The 26,678-nt window shown below is 44.4% G+C and overlaps 1 protein-coding gene across 1 annotated transcript in view; it reads right to left on the bottom strand.

Annotated features, from left to right (window-relative positions):
* Nucleotides 1-12,504: 12,504 nt before the first annotated feature.
* The window catches only part of MAP3K9 (mitogen-activated protein kinase kinase kinase 9), a 91,338-nt gene continuing 77,164 nt past the window's right edge, over nucleotides 12,505-26,678 (bottom strand). Inside the window, exons 9-11 of the mRNA XM_067558140.1 lie at nucleotides 17,068-17,180; nucleotides 15,451-16,263; nucleotides 12,505-12,986 (exon numbers count right to left, since the gene is read on the bottom strand). Of these exons, the coding sequence (XP_067414241.1) occupies nucleotides 12,505-12,986; nucleotides 15,451-16,263; nucleotides 17,068-17,180 (1,408 nt within the window). The remainder of the gene's footprint in view (nucleotides 12,987-15,450; nucleotides 16,264-17,067; nucleotides 17,181-26,678) is intronic.

A 26,678-nucleotide genomic window follows, 5' to 3' on the forward strand; every position in this document is an offset into this window, starting at 1 on the left:
TGCATGCCAGAATCTCATAGAAAGTCCCCATAGAGTATATAGAATCATGTGAGTAAAAAATATAACCAAGTACACATTCTTCTCTCTGTCAGCTGGTTACAGCTTCATCATGCCACCCAGCTGAACTGCAGCTACCTCTGAGACAGCAATACTTTTCTACTCTGGCAGATGAAGGGAGATCATATCAGAGAGCGAGAAAACTGATTGTGATAAAACCACCACCCAATCCTGCCCAAAACATAAGCCCAAACTTCTTGCAGGCGTGGAAAAGTTTAGGTAACTTTTTGTCCCTAAACAAAAACCTGTGATGCAAAGACCTGAGAAATTTGTTGCAGTTCAGATCTGGATTCTAACTTCCCAGCTCAGGACTATCTCTAATTTTCAAACACTGCCACTGTTCTGGGTCCCAGCGAGGACCAAAAGTGCCAAAATACAATGACAAAGGCTATTCCACCCAGCATTTCCCTCTCAAATGGAAATCTGTAGTATCAGAATTTCACAAGAGGGCCCATTCTCATCATTTCCAGCCCAGGCCAGTTTTGCAGGAAGTCAAGATGGGGTTCAGATACATTTCCAAACTTTTGGATGCTTAACTGAACCATTTGCAGTTTCGTCCTTCACTAGCTACAACCTCACCTCTGTCTCCCATTTTCCCTACTGACACAGTTAAGCCTAGCACCATATAATCACATTTTCTGCTGCCTCAGTGTGGCAGGGAGTTCAGCTGCATATTCACACCAATGCTTTCTCTAAAGCCTGCAAACTCCCTAAAACTCTATCAGCTTACTAGCCAGCAGCGAGAGCTTATAAGCAAACATCATGCTGCAATCAATTAGATTTCTGCTAAGCATAGTGGGTGCTTTACTGAGATTGCCTCTCTCTACTTCCCTCATGTTTAAGAAGAGCTAAGCATGTAAACATTTAATTTAAAAAGGCAGGAGCTAATGTTATTTTATTAGCTGAAGCTAGATCAGATGGAGAAGTCTGGGCTCTTTCTCCTTAATCTGTTTAGAAAACTGCTAGGCTTTTCCTCAAAGAAATTTATTCTTCTGATTAAAAAAACAATTAAATGAGCTGTTTTAGCATGTGCCATCTGCTGGCTGCTGTGATGCTTTAATAAATGAAAGCCAGCAAGGGAACTGGGTAAACATAGTACATGTTCACCTCTACACCTGATCTTATATAAAGCCAAGGAACCACATAAGAAGTCGGGTTCCAGAATGTGTCCACCTTCCTTTTATAAACAGAAAAATAATTATATTAGTCAGCCACAAAGTAATTCCTAGGTCCTTATTCTGTGTATAACTCAGTCTTCATGCCCCCTCTCACCCTCTTATTAATCTGAGGTGCGTACTCAGTAACAGAGTCTCAAGTCTACTAGAACTGATCAGAAAATAGCCACCCCACCATGGAAAATTTTGAGTTTTTGCTGCTGCAATGCCTCATGCTCCCATTCTTCTGTATAGGCTGTGATCATGGTCCAAATGCTTCTGCCATGTTGCACCACTGCCTGGCCTCTTGGAGAAGGGAAGTAGTGCTTCATGGCAGATGCATGGCTATTGAGCATCACGGGAGATCATGGAGCAGGCTGCCCAACTGGACTTTGAGAATGGGAGCATAAGGCACCTGAGCTACAACTCCCCTGAGCACAGTGACAGCATTTCAAAATTAAAGTATTTGGGGGTTCGGGCATTCAAATTTTTGATGAAAAACATTGAAAGTTTCCACAGGAAGCCTTTTTGTGAAAGTGTTCATGTATCTGAACTGATTTAGAATTTCATTTCAATTTTAGATGAAACTCAATTTTCCATCTAAAAAGTGTTTCAACAGAAAATTTTCAACCAGCCCTACTCCATGCATTCATGTGCTATATAGCATCTGCTCAAGTCCTCATGCATTACTCAAGCACCCAGCATTTCTTCTTAGTTTTGGTGGAAAGGTCAAGCTTTTTCAGATCCACTCAGTTTTATCCCCTTTCTGGCACACCCTAACGCTATAAAATCCTCCTTCTCAAAGGGGTTGGGGAACTTGGCTGCCCATAGGACCATCAGTGCAGCTCCATTAATTTACTAGAGAAGGCTGCTTGACAGTTGTATGAGGTGCCTCCTTCCTCTAGGAGAAGAGTATGCTGCCTGTCTGAGATAAACCCGGGATTGAAACTCAGATCCCTACATTACTCTGTTCTTGACTACGTGATGGCAGATGGAAAAGATTCTGAAAAAGCCTCTGCCAAGCAGCAGTCTGATGAGTTCAGTGAAATGGTAGGAAGACCCAAGAAAGTGGTCATTAAAATTTAAAGTCATCTGCTAAATGTCATGAACAAAGTGGGTTATTGCATTAGCCTTTCAACTATGGATATCTAGAGTCACATTCTCGCTTCGTCATATGTAGAATAAGGAGAGGGATGGTCTTAGCTAATTACTATGTGAACACTAGCCTTAATAAAAGAACAATATACAATTAAGCAGTCTTCTCAGTGAAGGCCCAGGACTAGGTTAGCAGATGGTCTTGAAGGTCAGAATTGAGAGGCACAGGCAAAGCTGCATGGAGCACCAGGAATAGAATAGCACTGACGTGGATTTGCAGAACTAGGTGGCAGCCCAAGACTGGAACAGCAGGGATGCTGCAGGTAAGAACTGAGGTGCACTGGGCAAGTTTGTAGAGGTTTGCGCCTGGCTCTAGCAAAGACCTTTCGTTTCCCTCAGTCATGTCACAATGATCAAAACCTGCTCAAAAATACTTTAAAAATGGAACAAAAACTCAAACTCTAAAGTCGATGACTCAACAGTTTTATTCAAGTCTGTGTGCTCTAGTGTTGAGACAAGGCCTAGATCAGCATTACACTGTAATACAATAATAATTTTAGCCATTGAACCAAGCCTGCTTGGCATCCTTGGTTTACAATTTACAGTACATCCAAAGAAAAAAAAAGGGCAAAGAGAAACAAACAAACAAAAAACCTGACAATTTTCATTAGCACTTTGCATCATTTAAATATTGATTGATAACATAAAATAATTTTATAACTGAAATCCAAGATACACAGAATACACTGACACAGAAGGGAGGAAAGGGATACAGTAGATTATGCATAAGAGTAATCAGCTGATGTGTTAGCTACAGTGAAACAAACCAGACTGATATAATGTAACTACTTTTTGAAGCCCCAAAGGGTCAGAGGCAACAGCTGTGTCACAAATAAAGCTTTTTTAAAAATAAATTCAGTCTTATTTTCCCCCATAGGCTTGCTGCTGAGCAGAAGCTAAAGGAAGGCTCCAACAAATCACTTAATTTAACAATAAATCACCATCAGGGATCCTAGAAATCCGTTTGCCATGGAAAAATACTGAATTTGTGTTTTTACAGAGACTCCTTAGTTTTTACATTTTGTGAAAAAACAACAACATGTACAGTAGAATCCCGTGCCACCAGTGCTCACCCAGGTATATGGGAAATTGATGCTGTCAGCTCTGGGCAGCAAGGCTCCCGCTGTCAGATTTCATTTTAATTGTGGAAAAACACGGACTTTTATGTTTTTTTTTTAAATCAGAGAATTTTGGTTTTTTTATTATGGAAAACTAGGATCTCTGGTCATCACACACAGACACACACACATATAAGGAACAGATGGCCTCAATTATTTTATTTAACTTTCGGGGGAAATTAGCATTTGCAATTTTAACCACTTTGCTATTGACAAACATACCGAGTACTTTGGGCAAAGAGCCCCTTCCAGTGATACTCCCTATAATAAAAGATTTGTGAAGACCCTAGATGGGAGAGAGAAGCCACCCTACAAACAGAGGTAATTATCAGGTTCTAATAGGCCCAATCTTGCAGGGTGCATGGTGCATTGGTGCAGGGTGCATTGACTTCAATAGGAGTAGAGAGAGTTCTGCACCTCAAAAGATGGAGTATTAGGGCATGATCATACAATACTAAAATCTGTTTGCCTGATTCTGTTCCAGTTACTTCAGTTTAATGGAGTTAATCCATACTTACAGCATTGTAACAGAGCAGAATCAGGTCAATGGGATTTTGCCATTGACTTTAATGAGAGCAAGATCAGCCCCACAGCTAGTAGATAAGGCAAACAAAGGAGAAATATACTGCATAAAAAGAGTGGAAAATACATTCTCTGGCTGAGAAGTTTATGACCTTTCAGATTTACAGAACAGTTAGTATTTAACAGGACAGTGATTTTCCAGACCTACTCCCTAGATATACACCACTCAACACGTACATCAAGCAAAACATTTCAGATGCACCAGAAACACCCCCACCACATCTACAATGAACAAATTATACACAGCAGCAGATACTGTGCTGGACTAGCAGCAAAGCAGCTGAAGGTGGCACAAGAGATTGATTAGTATCAGACCAAGAGAAGGTTGCTGAGCTTGGCAAGTCTGTCCTCTTAGCCAAGACAGGACTCTATCCTGAGTGTGTATTCTGCATGAGGGGTGGCAGAAATAAAACTGAGAAAAGGCATCAGGGTTATTGACACTTCCATCCACCCACCCACACACGCCCCTTCACAGTTCACAACCAGCCCACATGGAAGCAGTGCCTTCATTTGTGGCAAAAGAAACCTCTACTTCCAGAAGTACCTATTCACTGTAGCAAGAGCTAACATCACAACAGGAGTCAGCAGATGCAAGTACACACAAGCTGGCATTTTCTTAAAGCCTTGTTGAGGAACTGGAGGAAGAAGCCACCAGTCAAGCACATGCACCCTGCCATTTTTCTAAAGTTATGTCTACACTCCAATTAAAAACTCACAACTGGCCCATGCCACCTGACTCGAGATCGCGGGAGTCAGGTTAAGGAGCAGTTCAATTGCAGTGCAGACATCTGGGCTCAGGTTGGAATGTGGGCTCTAAGACCCTGCGAGGCAGGAGGTCCAAAGGCTCAGGCTGCAGGTGGAGCCAGAACATCTATGTTGCAATTAAACAGCTCTGCAGCCCGAGCCCAAGTCAACTGGCACGGGCCAGCCGCGTATGTGTAACTGCAATGTAGACACATCCTAAGAAGGGCAGCCTGGTCCTTTTCTGTTAGAATGTATAGGAGCACAACCCTCCATTTGAACACAGGACAGCTCTAAGGCCCCACTTCAGCAAAGTACATCAGTTCCACTGACTTCACTGAAACGTAAACGTGTGCTTAAGTGGTTTGCTGAATGGAAATGGATGTAAGTACTCAAGTGTTTTGTGGGAACAGGGCCTAAAAGGGTCTATTCATTTCCTTTGTGTGTGTCTAGCCAATAGGTAGCAGAACCAGAGGAACCACATCTTTTCTACCTAGATGCGCCCCACTTAAACGATGTGTCACTAGGACGATCCCTCTCTGAAATAAGCAATGGCCTGCTGTCACCCTAAACTAAACTGATCCCTTGGTGGATGTGCTTTGGAGTTCCAGACGCTCATCTAAAATAACACTTCCATTAGAAAACTTATAATCCAACCTCAAGAGTTAAAACATTTTAGTGTTCGGATTAAGCAAGCTGCACAAAGAGAGGAAAGGTTTTAAACTACTCCCAAATGGGACACACAAAACACTTAGGCCTAGTCTATGCTGGGATTTTGGCTACCAGTATAAATATATCCCTTTAAAACTGGGATAAAGTTGTGTCAGTACAAATCATGTTGCACTGGTATAAATTTTGTGCGTACTAGGAGTTTGAATTAGGGCAGCTGCACTGGTAGCTAAAATTCCAATGTAGGAAAGGCCTTAGAAAAGCATTTTGGGACAGTGAGGGGGTATGTGTCCCAGCATGAGACTGTATCTCACAAACAATCAAAATAAGCATGCCCCAGTGGGTCATTCTCAAACTAACTTTAGATCCCCATTTGCTATTTGTTTGTCCAGCTGAATCATCAACTCCAGAGCTAACAGTGTAATTAAACAAAAGTCCCCATCTAGCCAACATTATAAAATCCACTGCTTTGGGCATTAAGAATACATCATGCTTTCCTAATGGTTGCTGCACTGGTAACTGCTAGCTACTGACACTCAGATATAATGGTGACAAGTGCATTAGATATAGATAGACTAAAGGACCAGTATTGTAACTAGAGAAATGCATCAAGGAAATATGCAGTTTTGCTTTAAAATACGCAATAAGGTGGCATTTTTTAAATCTCTCTGTTTATATATCTGTATTGTTAAGAGACAAATATGTCTTGCAGCTAATGACTGGCTGAACTGAGGGCAAGCAACTCCTACTATAAGTCACAAACTGCCAAAAACATGCCTTGCCTGGTCATTACTGATTATTTTGAGACTCCAGCAATGGCAAAAATAAGCAGAATCTTTTAAATGAAGCACATAAATTTTATCTTATTTATTTTATATCATAGATTTGAATATCTCAGACTCACCATAAAGTGTTATCAAGTGGATTTCTATCTTTGATCTGCCAACTATACCACCTCACAGCTCACTAGTCTAGTGTTCACTCAGAAATCTTTGTGCCTTTTCCCATTGTGATCCCCGTGAATGGGTGGAGCTCCCTGTAAAAAGCACAAAGTCACTACATTGTCCTCCTTCAAATTCCTCCTTTTAGACTCACCTCTGCTGTGATGCCCACAAGCCTCTCTACAATGATTAGGCATGTGGTACCTTGTGACTACTGCTTATTGTACTAAAACACAATTATTTCATTTTGCCTTGTCTTCCCCTTCCTGCTTGTTTTTCTTCACTTGTTGCCTCTTTTTTATGCCTAAATGATGAGCTCCTTTAGGTGCAGGAACTATTATGTGTGTGCACAGTTTTCTGATCCTGATTTGGACCCTGAGGCATTACCACAATTAAAATAAATAAAATAAATAATAATAAATTGATGAAGATGGTATTCACCCAAGAGTTATGAAGGAAATCAAATGTGAAATTGCAGAACTACTAATCATGGTATGTAACCTATAATTTACATCAGCTTCTGTACTAGATGACTGGAGGATAGCTAATATGATACCAATTTTTAAAAAAGGCTACAGAGATAATCCTGGCAATTACAGACTGGTAAACTTAACTTCAGTACCAGGCAAATTGGTTGAAACTATAGTAAAGAGCAGAATTATGAGACACATAGATGAACATGATAGTTGGGGAAGAGTCAACATGGTTTTTGTAAAGGGAAATCACGCCTCACCAATCTACTAGAATTCTTTGAGGGAGTCAACAAAAGCATGTGAACCAGGATGATCCAGTGGATATAGTGTACTTAGATTTTCAGAAAGCCTTTGACAAGGTCACTCACCAAAGGCTCTTAAGCAAAGTAAGTAGTCATGGGATAGGAGGAAAGGTCCTCTCCTTGATCAGTAACTGGCTAAAAGATAGGAAACAAAGGGTAGGAATAAATGGTCAGTTTTCAGAATGGAGAGAGGTAAAAAGTGGTGTCCCCTAAAGGTCTGTACTGGGACTAGTACTGTTCAACATATTCATAAATGATCTGGAAAAAGGGGTAAACAGTGAGGTGGAAAAATTTGCAGATGATACAAAACTATTTAAGATAGTTAAGTCCAAAGCAGACTGCGAAGAGTTACAAAGGGATCCCACAAAACTGGGTAACTGGGCAACAAAATGGCAGATGAGATTCAATGCTGATAAATGCAAAGTAATGCACATAGGAAAACAATCTCAACTATACATATAAAATGATGGGGTCTACATTTCCTGCTACCATAAAAAAAAAAGAGATCTTTTAGTCAAAATGTGGGTAGTTCTCTGAAAACATCCACTCAATGTGCAGCAGCAGTCAAAAAAGCTAACAGAATGTTGGGAATCATTAGGAAAGGGATAGTTAATAAGTCAGAAAATATCATATACATCCATGGTATGCCTACATCTTGAATACAGCATGCTGATCTTGTTGCCCCATCTCAAAAAAGATATATTAGAAATGGAAAAGGTACAGAAAAGGGCAACAAAAATTATTTGGGGTATGGAACAGCTTCCATATGAGGAAAGGTTAATAAGGCTGGGACTTTTCAGCTTGGAAAAGAGATGACTAAGGGGGATATGATAGAGATCTATAAAATCATGACTGGCATGGAGAAAGTAAATATATACTATTTACTCCTTCTCATAACACAAAAGCTAGGGGGTCACCAAATGAAATTAATAAGCAGCAGGTTTAAAACGAACAAAAGGAAGTATTTCTTCACACAGTGCACAGTCAACCTATGAAACTCTTTGCCAGAGGATGTTGTGAAGACCAAGACTATAATATGGTTCAAAAAAGAACTAGATAAATTCATGGAGAATAGGTCCATCAATGGCTGTTAGCCAGAATGAATAGGGATGCAAAACCATGCTCTGATGTGTTACTAGCCTCTGTTTGCCAGAAGCTGGGAATGGACCAAGGGGATAGATCACTTGAGGAACACCTGTTCTGTTCATTCCCTCTGAAGCACCTGGCATTGGCCACTGTCGGAAGACAGGATACTGGGCTAGATGGACCATTGGTCTGACCCAGTATAGCCATTTTTATGTTCTTAAGATAGGGGAACAGAGCCAGACATCGAAAGCAAAAATTTAGAACAGTAATTGGAAGAAGATAACTGCTTATTTTCACCCCAGTGACAGAGAAGTTCCTGTGCATGTTTCAGTTAATGAGGAGGCATAAAAATGGCAAATCAGGTATTTGATCTGACATGCTATGAAGCATACTATAGTACCGAAACCCACAATGGTACTTTCAAAAGAAACAGAACCCCAGAGAGTGTGCATGTGAAATAAAATGGAACTTAAGATGCCAAAAAATCTTCTACTTATAACAATAGTTAAGTTTTTTGGAATAGGCTTCCAAAGGAGGCTGTGAAATCCCCCTCATTGGAGGTTTTTAAGGACAGGTGAGACAGTCAGGTATGGTCTAGATATACTGGGGCCTGCCTCAGAGCACAAGGTAGACTAGATGACTTCTTGAGGTCCCTACATTTCTATGATTCTATGTATCTACAACACTCAGCATTTGTTCTATGCAGCTCAAAACACAATCTAAAGAACCCACACTCAATAGGACAGTGATGTTCCCAGACATTTGGGACTGAAAGAGTGAGAAATCTCTTCCTCATTCTTGGCAGGAGTTGAACTTCTCTTATCCATGAACAGAACTGCTGTGGCAAAGAAGCTTCTCCAGAAGGGAAAAGAGGGAATCTTATTCCTTATTCTAAGGGAGCACTGTTGTTTTCTGATGGCTGCAGCAGCCCCACCCAATCAGTGGCAAAAATTAATCTTGGAACCTCACCTACATGTTCTCAGCGTGGGGGTGATTATTTAAAACCAAAACCCGATGCAGTTCATTTTCTAAAAAGCTATAGTCATCTCTCAAAGGAATGGCAAGAAGGCTGAAAACAGATGATCATGCGATAAAGCAGAAGTTAAATGCACATCATGGTTGCAGCAGATGCGTATCACCGTGCAATGAAAAACTGATGGTCCCTATATTTCCTCAAAAAAGGATATGAGTTTTTAGATTATCTCCAAAATTTATGTAAAAAGGTATGAGCAAGTAATAAGCATCCTTTTCTAGGAAGAAAAGCTCTGAAAAACCCAGGAAACATCAAGATTTCAGCAGTGGTCTTGATTATTCAAGAAGGTGGCAGGATGTCACATGAGTCTTGGGTGGCAGTACTAGGCTTGATTCCAGAATTTTTGTCACATGCCTAAAGTTGAGAGCCCTGCAAATCCGTGAATATCTGCTTTATATCCACAGACCATTTCTGCAGATAGTGGATCATATGCGGATACAAATATATCTAGAGTTCTGCAAACCTGCAGATATCCACAGACCATTTTTGCGGATCAGATGCGAACACAAATTTTGTATCCATGCAGGGCTCTACTGATGTTGACTCTAGCTACAACTATAAATACTAACACAGGGGGAAATCACACTACAAATGGAAGCTAGGTAATGCAAATAAGTCTTCAAAAGGAAGCGGATACAGTCTGGAAATGTTAATTAAATCAATGCTTTGTCAGGAACCATCAATCTGTAGGCTTTATTGCCTTCTGTTTTTGTGGTTTTTTTCAATAAAACGCTTTGATGGCAATAAACTTTCTGAGTTTCATGTTTATTCTTTCAACTGCCTTGAGATGGCAAACAGCAAACACTTTGATAGAGAGGTTATCTAGTTTCTCTGTATATTCTTTAAGTGTCTCAATAACAGCATGAGATCTCCACTACACATGCTATACTGCTCCTATTAATAACAAGATGCAACTAATTAATAACAGGATGCAACTACTCCTTCTTCTATAACAACGAAAGGACATAGCCTTCACAAAGTTTTGCTAAATCAGAACACTTCTCCTTTCCACCCTGATGTCAATAGATTCATCTCTTAAAAGTGCTAACCTGAACGGACAAGCTGGTCTCAAAAAAAATTATACACAAACTCCCTGTCCCATACACAGCAATCATTTTAGGTAACAACAGTCTATTGAAAAAAATTACCCTAAGTAAAATAACATTGTATTATTGATGTGGAACTCAGGGAGATGGGATAGGATCTCCTTGATGGCAGAGCAGAAGCATCTGGTCTTGGAAGAGGCTGCAGCTACTGCCAGTTTGGTTTCTTACATGAAGCTCATCTCTCCCTCTAAATAAAGTTTTTCAATCTACCAGAGATTAATCAAAGGAGATCTCTGGTTCTTAGGTTTTGATTATTCTGGTTGGACAGGATGAACAATGAGAAAAAAGGACAACCAAAAACTTCAACATCATATTCTAAAGGGCTGGGTGAGTTTTTCTATTTCCTAATTCAGCATCTCACTTTGTGAATTAAAGTAACAGAAAATAGGATGAACTGACAGGACTAGGTAAGAACAAAAACAAAAGTAGAAGAGATCCACAAAGACAAATGTGGGAGTTACTTTGAAAATGTTATTTATTCAATTCAATTCCTAGATAGCAGGTTTTTTAAAAAGTGGAGTTTCTCAGACGTAAATATATTCTCTCTTAACACTACTCTGTTTGCTTCTGTTATAGCAGATATCAACATTTGCCATTTGTCATTCCCCCCCTCTTCTTGGAAACTGTATTTTTAAACTAAACACCTTCTACCCCAGTCTTTAGCCATTGCTTCTTGGGACGACTCAACTGAAACTTCAGTCACATGCTTTTCCTCCCTTGCTTGGCAAATGGCATGTGAATTACTCAGAAGCCAAAGCACTAATATATTTACATGAATAGTGGTTTTCCATAATGAATTTGCACTGCCCACCTTGCCCTCCTCAAGAATGTTTAGTTAGAGCAATACATTAATATATTATTATATTTAATATTGGGACTGAGCTCAGATTTCTCCATTTGGCAACATGTGGTCAAAAGTAACAATGGGGATTTGTATTCTTCCAATTAGCTCTCAGCTTCCTGGCACCTACTGAATTGTATCAAAGGTCTCTGTTTGAGATTTGGAGCATCCCAAGTACTGACAGCAGGGCAGAAAAAAATAGATTAAAGCAGGAAAGATATTTTACCCAGGATAAAAGAGTTGTAGGGATAGGATAGGACAAAGAATGGAACTGAAGTTAGGACCTTAGTTTAATCCAGATACATGTTTTCTATATTATATGAGTCCTCAGGGCCAGAACTGGCTCTCACTGGTTTCAGTGGAAGGAGGCTTTCAGGATTACATGCCTGATCTACTAGCATTGACAGTGTGAGGAAGAACCTCACTACTGGATACACTGAGTTCTTTCTGCACGTTGAACATACTTGTCTGATTCCTTATGCTGATGGCTTTGTTATACATCATCAGCATGTGGTGCTTGAGTTCGAGGTCACACAAAATTCACAACACAAAGAGCAAATTACTGTTCTAGTTACAGGTCCTCTCACATAAAGGGACTATATTATTTTATATATATTAGACAGATTTGATTAGATGGAATGTGTCAGAGTTCCAGATGGAAAACAGCATCTGAGGAGCATTTAAAATAAAGAATTTATTAGAGACTATAAAATCCAAGAGTGTGTGTGCCAGGTGCTTCTGCAGGGGTGACAGGTAGATGCCAGACCAACCCTACCATAAGAATGGGATTCAGTGAAGCAAACCTCCAGATATTTGCCATTTCTCCCACTTGGACAGCGTTGGGGAAAATACCAAACACTGGTGTCTGATACAGTGTAATACTTGGGATTTCAGGATCCAGGTTAATACTATGATATATACTGATATACAACATTTGTCAAGTTCTGTGAGGTCAAAAACAGAGACTTTGATATGATCATATTTGCTTATTGCAGTTTCAAACTGCAATGAAAAGATAAGGAAGACTACAGAAAATCCCCACAGCAAAAGTTGGCAGCTTTGAGTTACCCAGTTACATCCAACTGCAGACAAAAATCAGGCAGCCAGACAACACATTTTCAACGGAGGCAGCACCATGATATGATCTCAGTAGCATTCCTCCATTTTATCGGTTTTCAAAGTGCATTCTCAGTGCAAGAAGTATGATTGAATCTAAAGGGTCTTACTGCCCCCTACTGGTTTCATGCTAAGACCAGAACTCTTGTTTGAGTTTATTTGCTGCAAGTTTGTTTGTTTTAAGTTCAGTTCTGCATAGTGGAACGGTGCTGTCCTGGCTCTGTCCCTCAACATCTATGTCCAGTAGCATCCGTTCCTCTACAGCAACACCCACCTGGAAAGGAAGAAGAGCAGGAAGTCCTGGCCTCTCCTCTACAGTGCTACTGCTACTAGCAAAACAGGACTCCAGATTGCTTGGAGTGTCAGTACTTGAACTGTTGGCAGAGGATTCACCCCGGGCTTGGCTGGGCGACACGAACCACCAGGGATCAAGCCGCTGCCGATTGGCTGAAGGGCGTGGTCTCGGCAAGAATTCTAAGGTCTTGGGTCTTTCCAGTGTGGAGTCCTGCTGTGCATTCCAGCGTCTTGGGGTTGGAGGAAAGACAAGGTTGGGATCTGGCAAGCGGGGGACCTCATTCGGATCTCGGCTTGGGCTGGGAGTTTTTAATACGCCTATCCGAGACAGAGAGAGAGAGAGAGAGAGAGAGATCCGTTAGATTCCACTTTTAAATAGCTCCAATATATCTGACTTTATTGCCTAAATATACTAAAAGCATGTACAAAAATAAAGATATATATTCAAAATTCAGAACAGCCAAGTTTTCAGCTGAAACATTATACGTGGGGAGACCACAGGGAGCTTGGGAAAGCTTTGGCCCTCTCTCCCATAAAATTTCGCTATTGCATTAATAAATACAGGAAACACTGAGTTTGGAATAGATGTTCTAGTGTGGACAAATTATCAAAAGGTGACAAATATAGTTCCCTAAACTACCAAGAAGTCTATGCCCATTATATTGGTTTGAGATGAGGGACTACTTCACTAGCTTCTGGACTGTTCTGAACACACTACTGAGATACAGCTGCTACAATGCCATATAATCAGATCACTTAAAGCGCAAGTGGAAAACCTTAACCTTATCATTCAGTGACTCTGGGGTGCTTTTCTCTATCATCTTTGTATGTCTTTTATGTTCTTTTAATATCTTTTTAATAGAATGTATGTAATAAGCATAATGTCTCATCATAAGATTTTGAGTATGGCGAAGAATCCCAAACGAGAACTGATTGATCAGTTAATGAAGTTCTTCAACTAGCTGATCCCCAAAAGTTGAAAAGTCACTGCATTTTTAAAGAGAGACCATCCAAATGGATTCTGAAAGCTGCATTATTCCCTAGAAGTGTATCCCATCACCCTAAACGCCTATGCTAGGTGGCTAATTTTGTATATCTCCATGCAACGGACGTGAGTGGAGCTCCCTTTCACAGTGACTGCAGTCACCACTGACTCCACACTCCAATACATAGGGCAGTGTGTAATTTGTGCTTTTTGTTGTCTAGAAAGACTTTTCCACGGTCACAGGATCAAGTTTCAGAGTTCACAGACTGAGGGCCTGCAATTGAAAGGGAAAGAGGACTAAGAACAAGGGAATTAAACCCCATACCATATAATTTGAAAGTTGTTGCTAATTTAGGTAGGTTAGTTTAAGTTAATGCATTTAGGCACCCCACTGAGGTGGGGTAACGTGCAGTGAGCTGCCTCAAGTAGAGGGGCTCACAGTCCTCTTGAATTCTGATGCATGAGCGGGCGGGGGGTGGGGGGTGCACAGGCTGCTGCAGTCAGTATGTTCACCCCAGTGTCTCACCTCCTGTGCAGATCCGGATCTGCACAGAGGTACAATCCTGACTGCAACTGGCCTGGCCTAAGTGTGAGAGACATGCAAGGGTGGGAGCTCCTTGCTTTCCCCCATCACCACCCATGTGAGAGGGCCAAGGACAACCTAACTCTTAGCCTGTCCTATAATCAGCCAAAATAAAGATGAGCCTATTATGTAACTTAAGTACAATGGAAGCTGGCAGAGCTTTTATCACCCTCACTACCTTGAAAAGTGACAGTTTCTCTAATAGAGTGGACACTCCTGCTCTTCTACAGTTTCACATCACATCAAGGGAGAGAGTCTCCTTGCAGGATAATTATAGAAATGTGTGAAATGAGTTTATGCATTTGTGTAGTTTCATAGACTAGATTCATAGACTAACCCTTTCAATAAATTATCCAGTGCTGTTTCTTCCAAAACTTTATTTTACCATTTAATAAACTTTAGCTGGTAGAGAAATATGAAATCATGCACTCTCCTATACCGGATACCTCCTTTTTTTAAAATTTTGCTTTTAAGTTTTCACTAAGCTATTTTTCTGAGCATACATGACTATGTTAACCTATATCTCACTACAGACCCTGAAACAATAGAACAGCAGCAGCCTGTCAGGACAAAGTCCTAAGTGGCTGTAGCCACTTAGGTCAGAGGACAATTCCTCTACTGGTTAAGGAAGTTGGGATGTTGCGGAGGCTCAGTCCCTAGTAAAGGGTTGGGTGCAGAGAACACCTTGTACTCCCCAGCATGAGCCCTCTGGCCAATGAACAAAAAGTGGCACTGGCTCAGACCAAAAGGCCTCAGGTCCATTCCTTGTTGGCTTTCAGAATAGAAGTTGCCTTGAAAGCATAAGAGGGACTCAAGGAAGGGCAAGAAGTGGAGGTGAAATCATCAGGAACAATTAACTGAAATGACATTATATGTGGACAATGCCTTTTGTCTAAGAAACTAATGTAGTCAGCTTCACAGTACCCATTGATGAGGAAACACAGGCATGGAGAGGTTATATAACTTGCCCAAAGTTGCACAGTGAATTACTGTTAACGCCAAGACTGAACTGATTAGAGTTCTTTTAGTTACTATTAGTATAAAGGTAGTGCCTAGGAGCCTTTTGTCATAGACCAGCCACTGTGCTAGGCGCTGTATAAACAGTACTCACTCTCTTAATGGACAAACACACAAGGGGCAGGGATAGAAGAGCCACTGCACTGACTGTCTGGCCTTCATTCTGAAGATTGCAAAGGAGGAGGAGAGAAACTTACCTGCACCCAGTGCACCAGTTAAATAGTTACTGGAAGTGCACCCACTGGGAGAGCACCCATTGGCAACCAGTCCAGCTGCTTTGATGGCCCCATCAGAGGGGGTCCGCCTGTGCCCCCTTTGCTGTGCATGGGAAGAGAGAGTCACATGTGTGGGAGTCAGGGACTGGTTGGGGTCCTGCTTGAACCTCTCAATGCGTACATTGACCAGCGGGTTGCTAACTACTGGCAAGGGAGCCTTGACTGTCACAGGGCTGACAGGCATTTCATATACCACAATCTCATCGCTGTCTGAGCGCAGCAGGGACCGGGTGGAGTTACATTCAGAAATGGAAGACAGGGAGAGGAGAGTCAGTGAGGCGGATGGCTCGCCCAGCAGTAACATGGGCTCCTCTTTCTTGAAGAGCTTCCGGGAAGGTGGGCTGGTGCTTCTGCGCGGACGCCCAGCCCTCTGGAAAATACTGTCACGTTTCTTCTTCTCCTCCTTGGGCGGTTCCAGCTCATCCTGGGTCAGCAACTGGCACTTGCCTGCCTCCAACAGATCAAAGCCCAGGCCTGCAGCAGCCAGCACTGCCCCGCAGCCAAGCAAGGCAACCTCCCACTGCTTATGCTGGGAGCTGCCCCGCTTGAGGCTATTGGTGGGCGTGAGCTGGGGGGTGCTGGTAGCAGAGTTCATGGGTGTGGACTCCTCATTGGCATCACTGGGTGGGCCATCCCAGTCTCCGCTCTTCTGAAACGGGATGCAGAGGTATGATGGGGTGCGCCCAGGTGACTGGTGCATTCTGTCTCCATTAAGACTCTCACTGTCTTCATCCTCTGCAAAGCAAATAAAAAATACTTTGCATGGGCATAACTTTTCAGTAGAGAATCACAATACGCCTAACAAACATGAATGGATTAAGCTTCACAACGCATGCAAAAGAAGAAATGTCTTCATCTTAAGCACCAACTGTTTAACCATAGTCAAATATGAATAGGCTCTTCTCTCCAAGCTAGGCAATCCAAAACTGCACAAAAAAGGTGGTCCTTGTGGGTGTGAATCCAGCTCTCAAAGCTGGTGGAGGCTGGGAACACTACAAAGGTGGAGAACAAATCAATCACATGTTCAACTGCGACCCCTACTGGCTGACCAAGAGTAGCATTTCTGAAAAGAGATCGTCAGCCCTCCAAGATGGAGCAGATATACACATAAGGGCATGAATAGAAAACTGGGGAAAGAGACAAACACCTCCCCTAGTACTTCCCGTAAGTGCAGGTAAGATCTATGCTTATACTGCAGCACCCAAATATCCTCAACAGGATTATTCACAAGAAAGATCACAAAGTCTGTAAGGAGTGCAAAGTTACCACAGAGAACGGAGATCTGGACAGTGGTTGTAAGAGGTTTGTATACAGAACTGGTGAGCTGCAGAGTGTGAGAGAGTGAGAATGTGGAGGGGTTGGAGGGGAATGAATACATACCGAAAAGACAAAAGGAGAGATAAGAAAGAGGGTGGAAATAAAGGTGAAGTAGTGAGCCACCAAAGTGAAGATATCGGAGTAAGATGCCTGGGGTGAATAGAATTGCTCTCTCAGGGGTGTGTGCATGTGTATGAAATGAAGTACATGGTCTGCCCTTACCCATCTCTGCCAGGCTGGTGAATCCTGGCAAGGCAGGTGTAGTTCTCTGGACCTTCCCTAGGTTTGGAGCACTGGATGACCATTGCTTGTATCCATGTACCAGAGACTTCAGGCTGGAGGAGGAAAAGACAGGGAAACATATGTATAACACAAGACTAGTATAACTGGGTTCAAAAAAGAATTAGATAGTTAATGGAGGATAAGTCCATTAATGGCTATTATCCAAAATCGTCAAGGATGCAGCCCTATGCTCTAGATAACTCTGAACCTCTGACTGCTAGAAGCTGGGACTGGGCAACAGGGAATGGATCACTTGATGAATTCCCCTGTTCTGTTCACTCCTTGTGAAGCATCTGACACTAGCCACTGTAAGAAGACAGGGCACTAAATTAGATGGACCACTGGTTTGATCTAGTATGGCCATTCTTATGACTCTTTCCACTACATTTACAATTAGTAATATTCTGTTTAGGACAGGAAGCATGGGCCAATTAATCCGCACATAGACACGGATAATGCCCTGCTGCAGTAAGGCATTTTGCAACAATGATGTGTTCCACCACAAAAAAAATTTTTTTTTTTTAAATCTCTCCAAGTGTACTACAATGTGCCAAGCACAGGAATGTCTAATGAAAGTCAATTAAGTGTGTGGGTGGGGGTCGTTACAAAATAACATCTTAGCAGAAGATGCAGAAACAGGCAAGACTCAGTTCTTTTATCAAAGTCTTGCAATTCCCATCTCAAGGAAGGTACAACAATATATAAACAAGCAAAAAAAATTAATCTCCATCAAGAATATTTCAGCATAAAATACAAAGCAGTAATGAAGATTGAAAATCACTGCAGGGAATAGGATTTGCCAAGGTCATGACAACATCACTGCCTTGTATACTTATTTCTTCCCTTTCCAAAAAACAATTTTAGAGTAACCAGTTAACAACGGTAATAGTCAAATGTGTAAGACCAGTGCTCCTTGGAATGACTATATTATAGAAACAACAGTCAATGCAACCATAGTATATAACTGTATACTTCATTTTCTTGTAGATATGGGTCAGAACTAAAAGCTCTAATCCAAACTCAAACATCAGGGGAGTTTAAATCTGCAGCTGAACTTTTTATGGCCCAGATAGATCTTTACTTTCTATCCACTGTGGTGAGGGCGACCTATTCAGTCCCACAGGTCTTGCGCTCTCTTTGGCTACGCTGGTGGTGTGGCTGGGTGGGAGTGGGGGGAGGGGCCCAGTTCCACCCTTTACCCCAGGCCCTGACCCAGGAACCCTGCGAGGAGTAGCCTCAAACTGCTTAGTTCATGAAAGCTACTATCTTCCCTGGGTCGCTTGTCCGTGGCCCGCCTGCTTACAGTCCACTTCCTGGAATCAGGGAGGAGGGCTTTTCCCCCTTACTCAACTTGAGTCTCTCCGTCCAGTTGTCTGAGCGGCTGGGTCCTCTTTCAGGCCTTTGGGCCTACATCCCTCGGCCCTGCTTGGACGGGCTTCTCCCTAACTCCCGTACCTTGGTGTTGTGGCAGCAATAGTACTAGCTCCAAGCTCTGTAGCAGCTCTACTCCACTCTGCTGTGCTCCTTCACCCAACCCCCTTTCAGTTGTCCCTGTCTGCCTAAAACAGAGGCTTTTAACTGTTGTGGCAAGCTCCTTAATTGGCTTCAAGTGACCTAATTGACCTAGAGTAACCCTGACTGAATTACCCAGGGAACAAGGATTTGTTAAACCTGGGGCTGATACATATGCCTTCTAGCACCCTCCTATGGCCATCAGGTTTGGCCCCATCACACATCATCCCCCTCTGCTCAATCCCACCGTCCCAACTTGGGACGTCATGCAATGAACTGGGACAGGCCATTGGCATTCCCGTGGTGACTGCCTGCCCGGTGTTGTATGGTGAACTGGAAAGGTTGGAGGGACAAGAACCACCTGGTTACCCATGCATTTTTCTCCCTGTACCGTTGCATCCACTGGAAGGGAGCGTGATCAGTCACGAGGGTAAAGTGGCGTCTCAGCAGGTAGTAGCGGAGTGCTTCCATTGCCCACTTGATGGCAAGGCACTCCCTTTCTATGACTGCATATCCCTGTTCCCTCGGGAGGAGTTTTCCGCTGAGGTACATTATTCGGTGTTCCTCACCTCCCGCCATCTGCGACAGGACCGCACCCAACCCCACCTGAGAAGCGTTGGTCTGCAGAATAAATTCTTTTGTAAAGTCGGGGGCGAGGAGTATGGGGTCACTGCAGAGGGCCTTCCGTAAGTCTGTAAAGGCTTCTTCTGCTGCAGTGGTCCATCGTACCATGTCTGGGCCCTGGGCCTTTATCAGGTCCGTCAGGGGACTGGCTCTGGAGGTGAAATGGGGGATGAATCGCCGGTAGTAGCCCACCACACCTAAAAATGCTCAGACCTGCTTCTTTCAGTTAGGCCAGGGCCAATTCTGGATAGCTTCCACCTTGTTTAGTTGGGGTCTCACCATGCCCCTCCCTATGATGTATCTGAGATATCTAGCCTCCGCAAGACCTATGGCACACTTGGTGGGATTTGTGGTAAGGCCAGCCTGCCTCAGGGTGTTCAATACCCCTTCTACCTTCCTCAGGTGTGTTTCCCAGTCTGGGGTGTGAATTACTATGTCATTCAGATATGCGGCAGCACAGTCAGCATGGGGGCATAACAGCTTACCCATTAGATGCTGGAAGGTGGCTGGGGCCCCATGTAGTCCAAAGGGGAGGACTGTATATTGGAACAACCCGTCTGATGTAGAGACACGGTCTTTTCCTTTGCCTCTTTAGCTAGAAGAATTTGCCAAAATGCCTTGGTCAAATCAAAGGTAGTTAGGAACTGGGCCTTGCCCAGTCGGTCCACAAGCTCATTTGTATGGGGCATGGGGTATGCGTCGAACTGAGAAACCTCGTTTAGCCGACAAAAGTCATTGCAGAACCTTGTAGTGCCGTCAGGTTTAGGCACTAGCATGATTGGGCTAGACTACTGATTATGGGATTCTTCTATGGCCTCCAGCTCCAACTTTTTTTTGACCTCAGCCTTAATTTCCTTTCTCTTGGCCTTGGGTACTCAGTAGGGCCTCATCGTAACCTTGCTCCAGGGTTTGTGATAATGTGGTGAAAAACCTCTGTCGTTTGACCTGGCCTAGTTGTGAAGACATCTTGGTTCTGGGCTACCATTTTTGATGCCTCAGCCTTTTGGTTTGGTGTGAGGTCAGGGGATATCTTTATTTGTTCAAATGGTTCTATGTCCTGAGTTAAGGTCATACATACTTCTCGGGTCTTCCAGGGCTTTAATAAGTTGATATGATAGATCTGTTCTTGCTTTTGGTGCCCCGGTTGTCATACCTTATAGTTGGTCTCCCCCCTGGGCTCAACCACTTCATAGGGTCCCTGCCACTGGGCCAACAGCTTGCTTTCGGCGGTGGGGACCAGTATCACCTGGTCTCCTGGGTGAAATTGTTGAACTGTTGCTTGGCGGTTATAGTGGACCTGCTGGGCCCCCTGGGCTTTTTCTAAATGTTCCCATACAATGGGGGTGACTCGGGCTATCCGGTCCCTTATCTGGAGCACATGATCCATTACGTTCTTTCCTGGTGTGGGCTCCTCCTCCCAAATTTCCCTGGCTATGTCCAAGATACCCCGGGGGTGGCGTCCTTATAGTAGTTCAAAGGGGGAGAATCCCTTTGAGGCCTGGGGAACCTCCTGGATGGCAAACATGAGGAACGGCAGCAAGGCATCCCAGTCCTTTCCATCTCGGCTCACCACCTTCTTTATCATGGCCTTGAGGGTCCTATTGAACCTTTCCACAAGGCCTCTGTCTGAGGGTGGTAGACGGAAGTCCACAGGGCTCACAAATGTAGGAGAGTGCACAAGTCCTTCATTAGTTTTGACATGAACGGGGTCCCTTGGTCCTTTAATATTTCCTTGGGTAGCCCCACCCGGGCGAAAATCTTCACTAGCTCGGTCTCAATTACCTAATTACCTCAATTATTCTGCAAGGTGACAGCTTCCAGGTACATGATGGCATAGTCGATGACGACGAGTATGTGTTGGTGACCTCCAGTCGTTTTCTCCAAGGGACCCACTAGATCTATGGCAATCCATTCAAACAGGATTTCAATGATGGGGGAGGGGGGTACTAAAGAGGCCCTTAAGTGAGGCTGGGGGCTGTGTAGCTGGCACTCGGGGAAGATGGCACAATAGCGCTAAACTTCCTCATGTATACCCAGCCAAAAGAACCTCCTTAAGATTCAAGCCAGGGTTTTTTCTACACCCAAGTGCCCTCCAAAGAGGTGGCTGTGGGCCAAGCTCAGCATGGCTTTTTGGTGCTTCTGGGGCACCAGGAGCTGTAGCACCCTCTCTCCGTTCATCTCCGTGGCCTGATACTTCAAGTCCCCCTTTATCATAAAATACGGCCCCGGACTCTGAGTTTTCCCCTCCACAGGCACTCCATCTATCTCTGCCACTTCCTTTCTGGCATTGATGTATCTTGGGTCTTCGGCCTGGTCTTGGCCAAAGTTTTCTTGTGCCGATCCTAGCTGTCCAAGCTCCAAGGGGCCCATCTCCACCCCTGCTTCTGGTTTGGTGCGATTTGGTTCAGGGTCCGCTTTGGGTCCTTCCTCTCTCAGGGCAGCTTCTCTAGCTGCGGCCCGGGTCTGCCTGTCTACCATGGCTGGCTTTGAACCCTGGGTCAAGATTCTTGTACCCAAAGCCTTAGCTGCCCTCCTTTTGGCCCTGGTCTTTTGGCCCTAGGGCAGGGAATAGATCCTGGGCAATCTCGGAGTATGTCGGGGGGTAGCCATCTGGGGGGGGGGGGGGGCGGGCTAGTCCATTAGTTTCAAGTTCCTCCCCTTCCCCTGACCCTTCTGGGGGAAGTAGGGTTCCAAACCCCGGGAAGTCTCTTCCTATGAGAACCGGATATGGAAGCCTAGGAACCACTCCTGCTGTCACCCTTGTGACACCTTTCTGAACTTCGATATCTACTGGGATGGTTAGGTAGTAACTAACGGCCCCATGAATGCAAGTTACCCCTGTGCATTTAGCCTGTGTCAATTGGCTGCACTTTACAAATTTCCCTGAAATGAGCTTAATGACACTCCTGGAGTCCACCAGTGCCAGGGTCTTGACTCCATTTAGCTTCACAGGCCTCATGTATCTATGTGGGGTTAGAGCAACCCCCACGAGGTGGATTAGGCTGCAGGAGTCTGCCCAGGTTCCCAGGTTACACTGCATGGGTTCTTCCACGTTGGGACATTGGGCAGCTATGTGTCCCCGCTCCCCACACGCATAGCATCATAGGAGGCCCTTGGCACTGCATTGTCCTTTGGGCTAAGGGATCTGACCCCATACTCCCTGCCCACGTCACCCCGTCCCTTGGTGGCCTCCAGTGGGCCCTCCATTTCCCTGGTCTTCCCCGGTTTTCGGGCGTCTGGATCCCAGGAACTGGGGTAGGTCATCTGACCTGGGGCAAGTCCTCTCTGGCGGGTCGGGAAAGACCCCTGGCTGTTATCCATCTTTCTACTAGTGCAATTAGTTTGTCGTAGGAAGAGGGGTCATTCTGGCCTACCGAGGAGCGGAGGTCTAGTGGCAACCCCCTCATGTACTGGTCAATAACAAGGATCTCAAGGACCTTCTCTGTCCAATGGATCTCCGGCTGCAGCCACTTCTGTGCAGGATGGGCAAGATTGAATAGCTGTGACCGTGGAGCCTTGCCCTTCTGGTACCTCCAGTCATGGTATCTCTGGGCCCACACAGCCGTCGTTACTCCCCCTCGAGCCAGGATCTCTGTTTTTAACTGGTGATAGTCGGCTGCAGCTTCTGCGGGTAGGTCATAATAGGCCTTTTGGGCTTCTCCATACAAAAAGGGGGCAAGAATACCAGCCCACTGGGCCTGGGGAAGCCTCACATGCGGCAATCCTCTCAAAGGCGAGGAGGTACGCCTCTACATCATCCTCAGCAGTCATCTTCTGCAGATAGTTAGTGGCCCGTAGTGTTCGCATCCCATCCGGCCCAAGGGTTTGGGAGGTCAGGGTCTTCAGGTGGGACACCACTTCTCGCAAGAGGGCCCAGTCCTGGTTGGCCTAGCTGATCAGCAACTGGTTGGTCTCTTGCTGGTGCCACATTGATTCCTCCTGGGTGGCTATCGGGCCCTGGTGGCCTCCTGCTGGGATGCCGTGGCTTGTATGAGTGCCTTTACTACGTCTTCCATTATGGCGGGGAGGAGAGGAAAAGAAAAAATGCCCCCCCCCCCCCCCCGCCCTCGGGCCGCTGCGCACAATATCCCACTCCTGACAACAGTTGTGGCGAGGGAGGCCTATTCGGCCCCACGGGTCTTGCACTCTCTTTGGCTACACTGGTGGTGTGGCTGGGTGGGGGCGGGGGGGCCCAGTCCCCGCCCTCTACCCCAGGCCCCGACCCAAGGACCCTGCAAGGAGTAGCCTCAAACTGCTTAGTTCATGAGAGAGCTACTATCTTCCCTGGGTCACTTGTCCGTGGCTCCCCTGCTTGCGGTCCACTTCCTGGAATAGAGGAGGAGGGTTTTTCCCCCTTCCTCAACTTGAGTCTCTCCGTCCAGTTGTCTGAGTGGCTGGGTCCTCCTTCTGGCCTTTGGGCCTACGTCCCTCGGCCCTGCCTGGACGGGCTTCTCCCTAACTCCCGTACCTTGGTGTTGTGGCAGGAACAGTACTAGCTCCAAGCTCTGTAGCAGCTCTATTCTGCTCTGCTCCGCTCCTTCTCCCACCTCCCTTTCAGCTGCCCATCTGCCTGAAACAAAGGCTTTTAACTGCTGTGGCAAGCTCCTTAATTGGCTTCAGGTGACCTAATTTACCTGGAGTGACCCTGGCTGAATTACCCAGGGAACAAGGATTTGTTAAGCCTGGGGCTGATATATATGCCTTCCAGCACGCTCCTATGGCCATCAGGTCTGGCCCCATCACACCAAACAGGCTTGTTACCATCACATTATTAACTTCCTAAGGCCACTGTCAAGCCACTATGAATGGCAGCCCTTTGAGTGGTGCAATTTTTTTGGCACACCAGCAATCAGCAAGGATATCAGCACTCTTTAATTGTCTTGTATTACCTAGACTTGCAGATTTGAAGTTACTCCCTTCACATACCTGAAGATTTATACTTCACAACTTAGGTGAGGAGTTAAGACACAGCTAAGAGAGTCAGAAGCTGAGAGAGAGGAGATCTAACAATGCCGATAAGTCAAGGTCAATAAAACTCACTGTGTTATGGATGTGTACAAATGATCTAAATAGGCTGGGAAAGAGCATGTTTAATGGTCCGAGAATGAGATCGCAAAGCAGGAGATCTGAGTTATATTCCTAGCTGTGTTATTGACTTGTGTGATCTTGGGGAAGTCACATAACTCTTCTGTGCCTGTTTTATAATCTAAAAATGGGAATTATATTGACATTCCTCCCAGGTTCTCATTTACTGGAGACACTCTGTACTTCTATAGTGCCTTTAATCTAGGATCTGGTGGTACCTTCCAACTTAAATTCTATGATTATCTTTCATCCAAAGATCTCAAAATAGTATTATTACAGATTTCATTGTGGGTTTCCTTTACTCTCTATTTAATTAAGGTGCCCCTACAGCTCACTGGACAGAAGACTGTATTTTTGGAGCAAGATTGCAAAGTCTACACTTGATTTTGCACATGATCAATTGCGGGGTGACTGTGGTATTTGTATAACCCTGGAATCACAAATATTATTTCCAATTTAGGGGAATAGCTTTAAACTACATTAAAAGCATCCTGTTCTCATCTGTCTTGAGATATTATCATTCTTTCACATTAATCCCTCTCACTGAAGTGTGTGCAATATCCTGCCATGTATCTGAATCCAAACAGCACAATGTTGATCTTATGTCCCAATGGAGGGGTCCATGTGACTTAGAAACGTGGATGTGATTAATGTGGTGACCCATAAAAGGGCAAAATTCTATGTCATGATTTATTCATTCCAAGATGCGCTGTAACTATGTGATAAAACAACCTAGTAGCTTTAGTTGTATTTAAGCATCCCAACTATATATACCTGGATAAATAAACACAGAAAAGGAGACATTAAGGAATGGGTAGATGGTAAGTGCAAACAAAAAGAAGAGAGGGCAGTATGCTCACCCTAAGGGTAAATGCCAAGGCCTTTGCTAAGGTATATAGACAATTTGTATGGGGTCTCTCTCTCCATGAGTTGGAAAGGTGTGTACTAGCGTCTAAATCTATACAGACATTAAACAGCAAATCAGTGAATAATGCACAACTATTGTCACAATCTAGCCTTCACCTTAGTCCTGATATCTCTGAAGATTACAGGGGTGTTTTGGGCTGCCCTTTGTGGCACAGCATGACACATCAACTTCTTCTGCTTCTCTATGCCTCCTTCTAGACACAGCTTCCTTCATAAAAAAGCAGAAGTCGAAGATTCATTGACACTGACAAAGTGAATCTCACTCTGAGTATGAAGACTAAGGAGTGATCAGAATAATTCCCAGGCTTTGCTGAAATTGACAGTGTTATTTTCACCTCATGCTTTCATTCTTCACCATTTCCCCCCTTTCCAAATTGCAAACATTGCTACCCACAGTCCCTGCAGGACTGACAAGGAGACTGCTGCACATCATACACACCACTTGGGTGCGCCTGAAAGCAATTCAAGATACATATTCCCCTTAGTAAAGCACATCACCTCTGCAATAGTACCGCTTGTTACCGTTTTGAGGTAAGAGAACATGAAGTCATACCTGACAGCACTAGTAGCCAAACTACCTACTTTCCCCTACCTTGGCACCTTTTTTGGTGAGGTTTAGATTTTTTCAGTAGCTTATTTGAGTGAGAAAGTTGATAGGGTATTCATATATTTGTTTCATGAGAAAAACGAGGTTACTTACCAGTAACTGTTGTTCTTCAAGACGTGTTGCTCATATCCATTCCAATATAGATGAGTGCGTGCCCCGTGCCCTGGTTCCTGGAACCTTTTTCCCCTTAGCAAGCCCCGTAGGGCTGGCTCAGGCACCCCCTGGAGTGCCACGCTCATGCCACGTTATATGAGGCGCCGCCAGCCCTGCGGGTTTTCAGTCCCTTCTTTCTGCCGACTCTGACAGCGGGGATGGAGGGTGGGTGTGGAATGAATATGAGCAACACATCTCAAAGAACAACAGTTACTGGTAAGTAACCTTGTTTTCTACTTCGAGTGATTGCTCATATCCATTCCAAAATAGGTGATTAAATAGCCATACCTTGGAGGTGAGTAGGAGTCAGTGTTGAGCTACTCTCATGAGCACGGCCCTGCGTCCTCTCTCGCCTGCTGCACAATGGCGTAGTGGGACGTGAAGGTGTGAACCGATGACCAGGTCGCTGCCTTGCACTCTCTCCAGGAAGGCCGCCGACGAGGCCTGGGTTCTGGTTGAGTGCGCTGTCACAGCTCCTGGAAGCGACACCTTCGCCCACTCGTAGCTGGTCTTGATGCAGCCGGAGATGCGCTGGGTGGAGACAGGTGAGCCCTTCATCCGGTCTGCCACTGCCACGAACAGCTGCGTTGATTTCTGGAACGGCCTCGTCCGCTCGATGTAGTAGGCCAGGGCACGTCTCACG

Source organism: Emydura macquarii, unplaced genomic scaffold (genome assembly GCF_026122565.2).
Source record: "Emydura macquarii macquarii isolate MOO-44397 ecotype Brisbane River unplaced genomic scaffold, CSIRO-AGI_Emac_v2 contig_1876, whole genome shotgun sequence".
NCBI classification, from domain to species: Eukaryota; Metazoa; Chordata; order Testudines; family Chelidae; genus Emydura; species Emydura macquarii.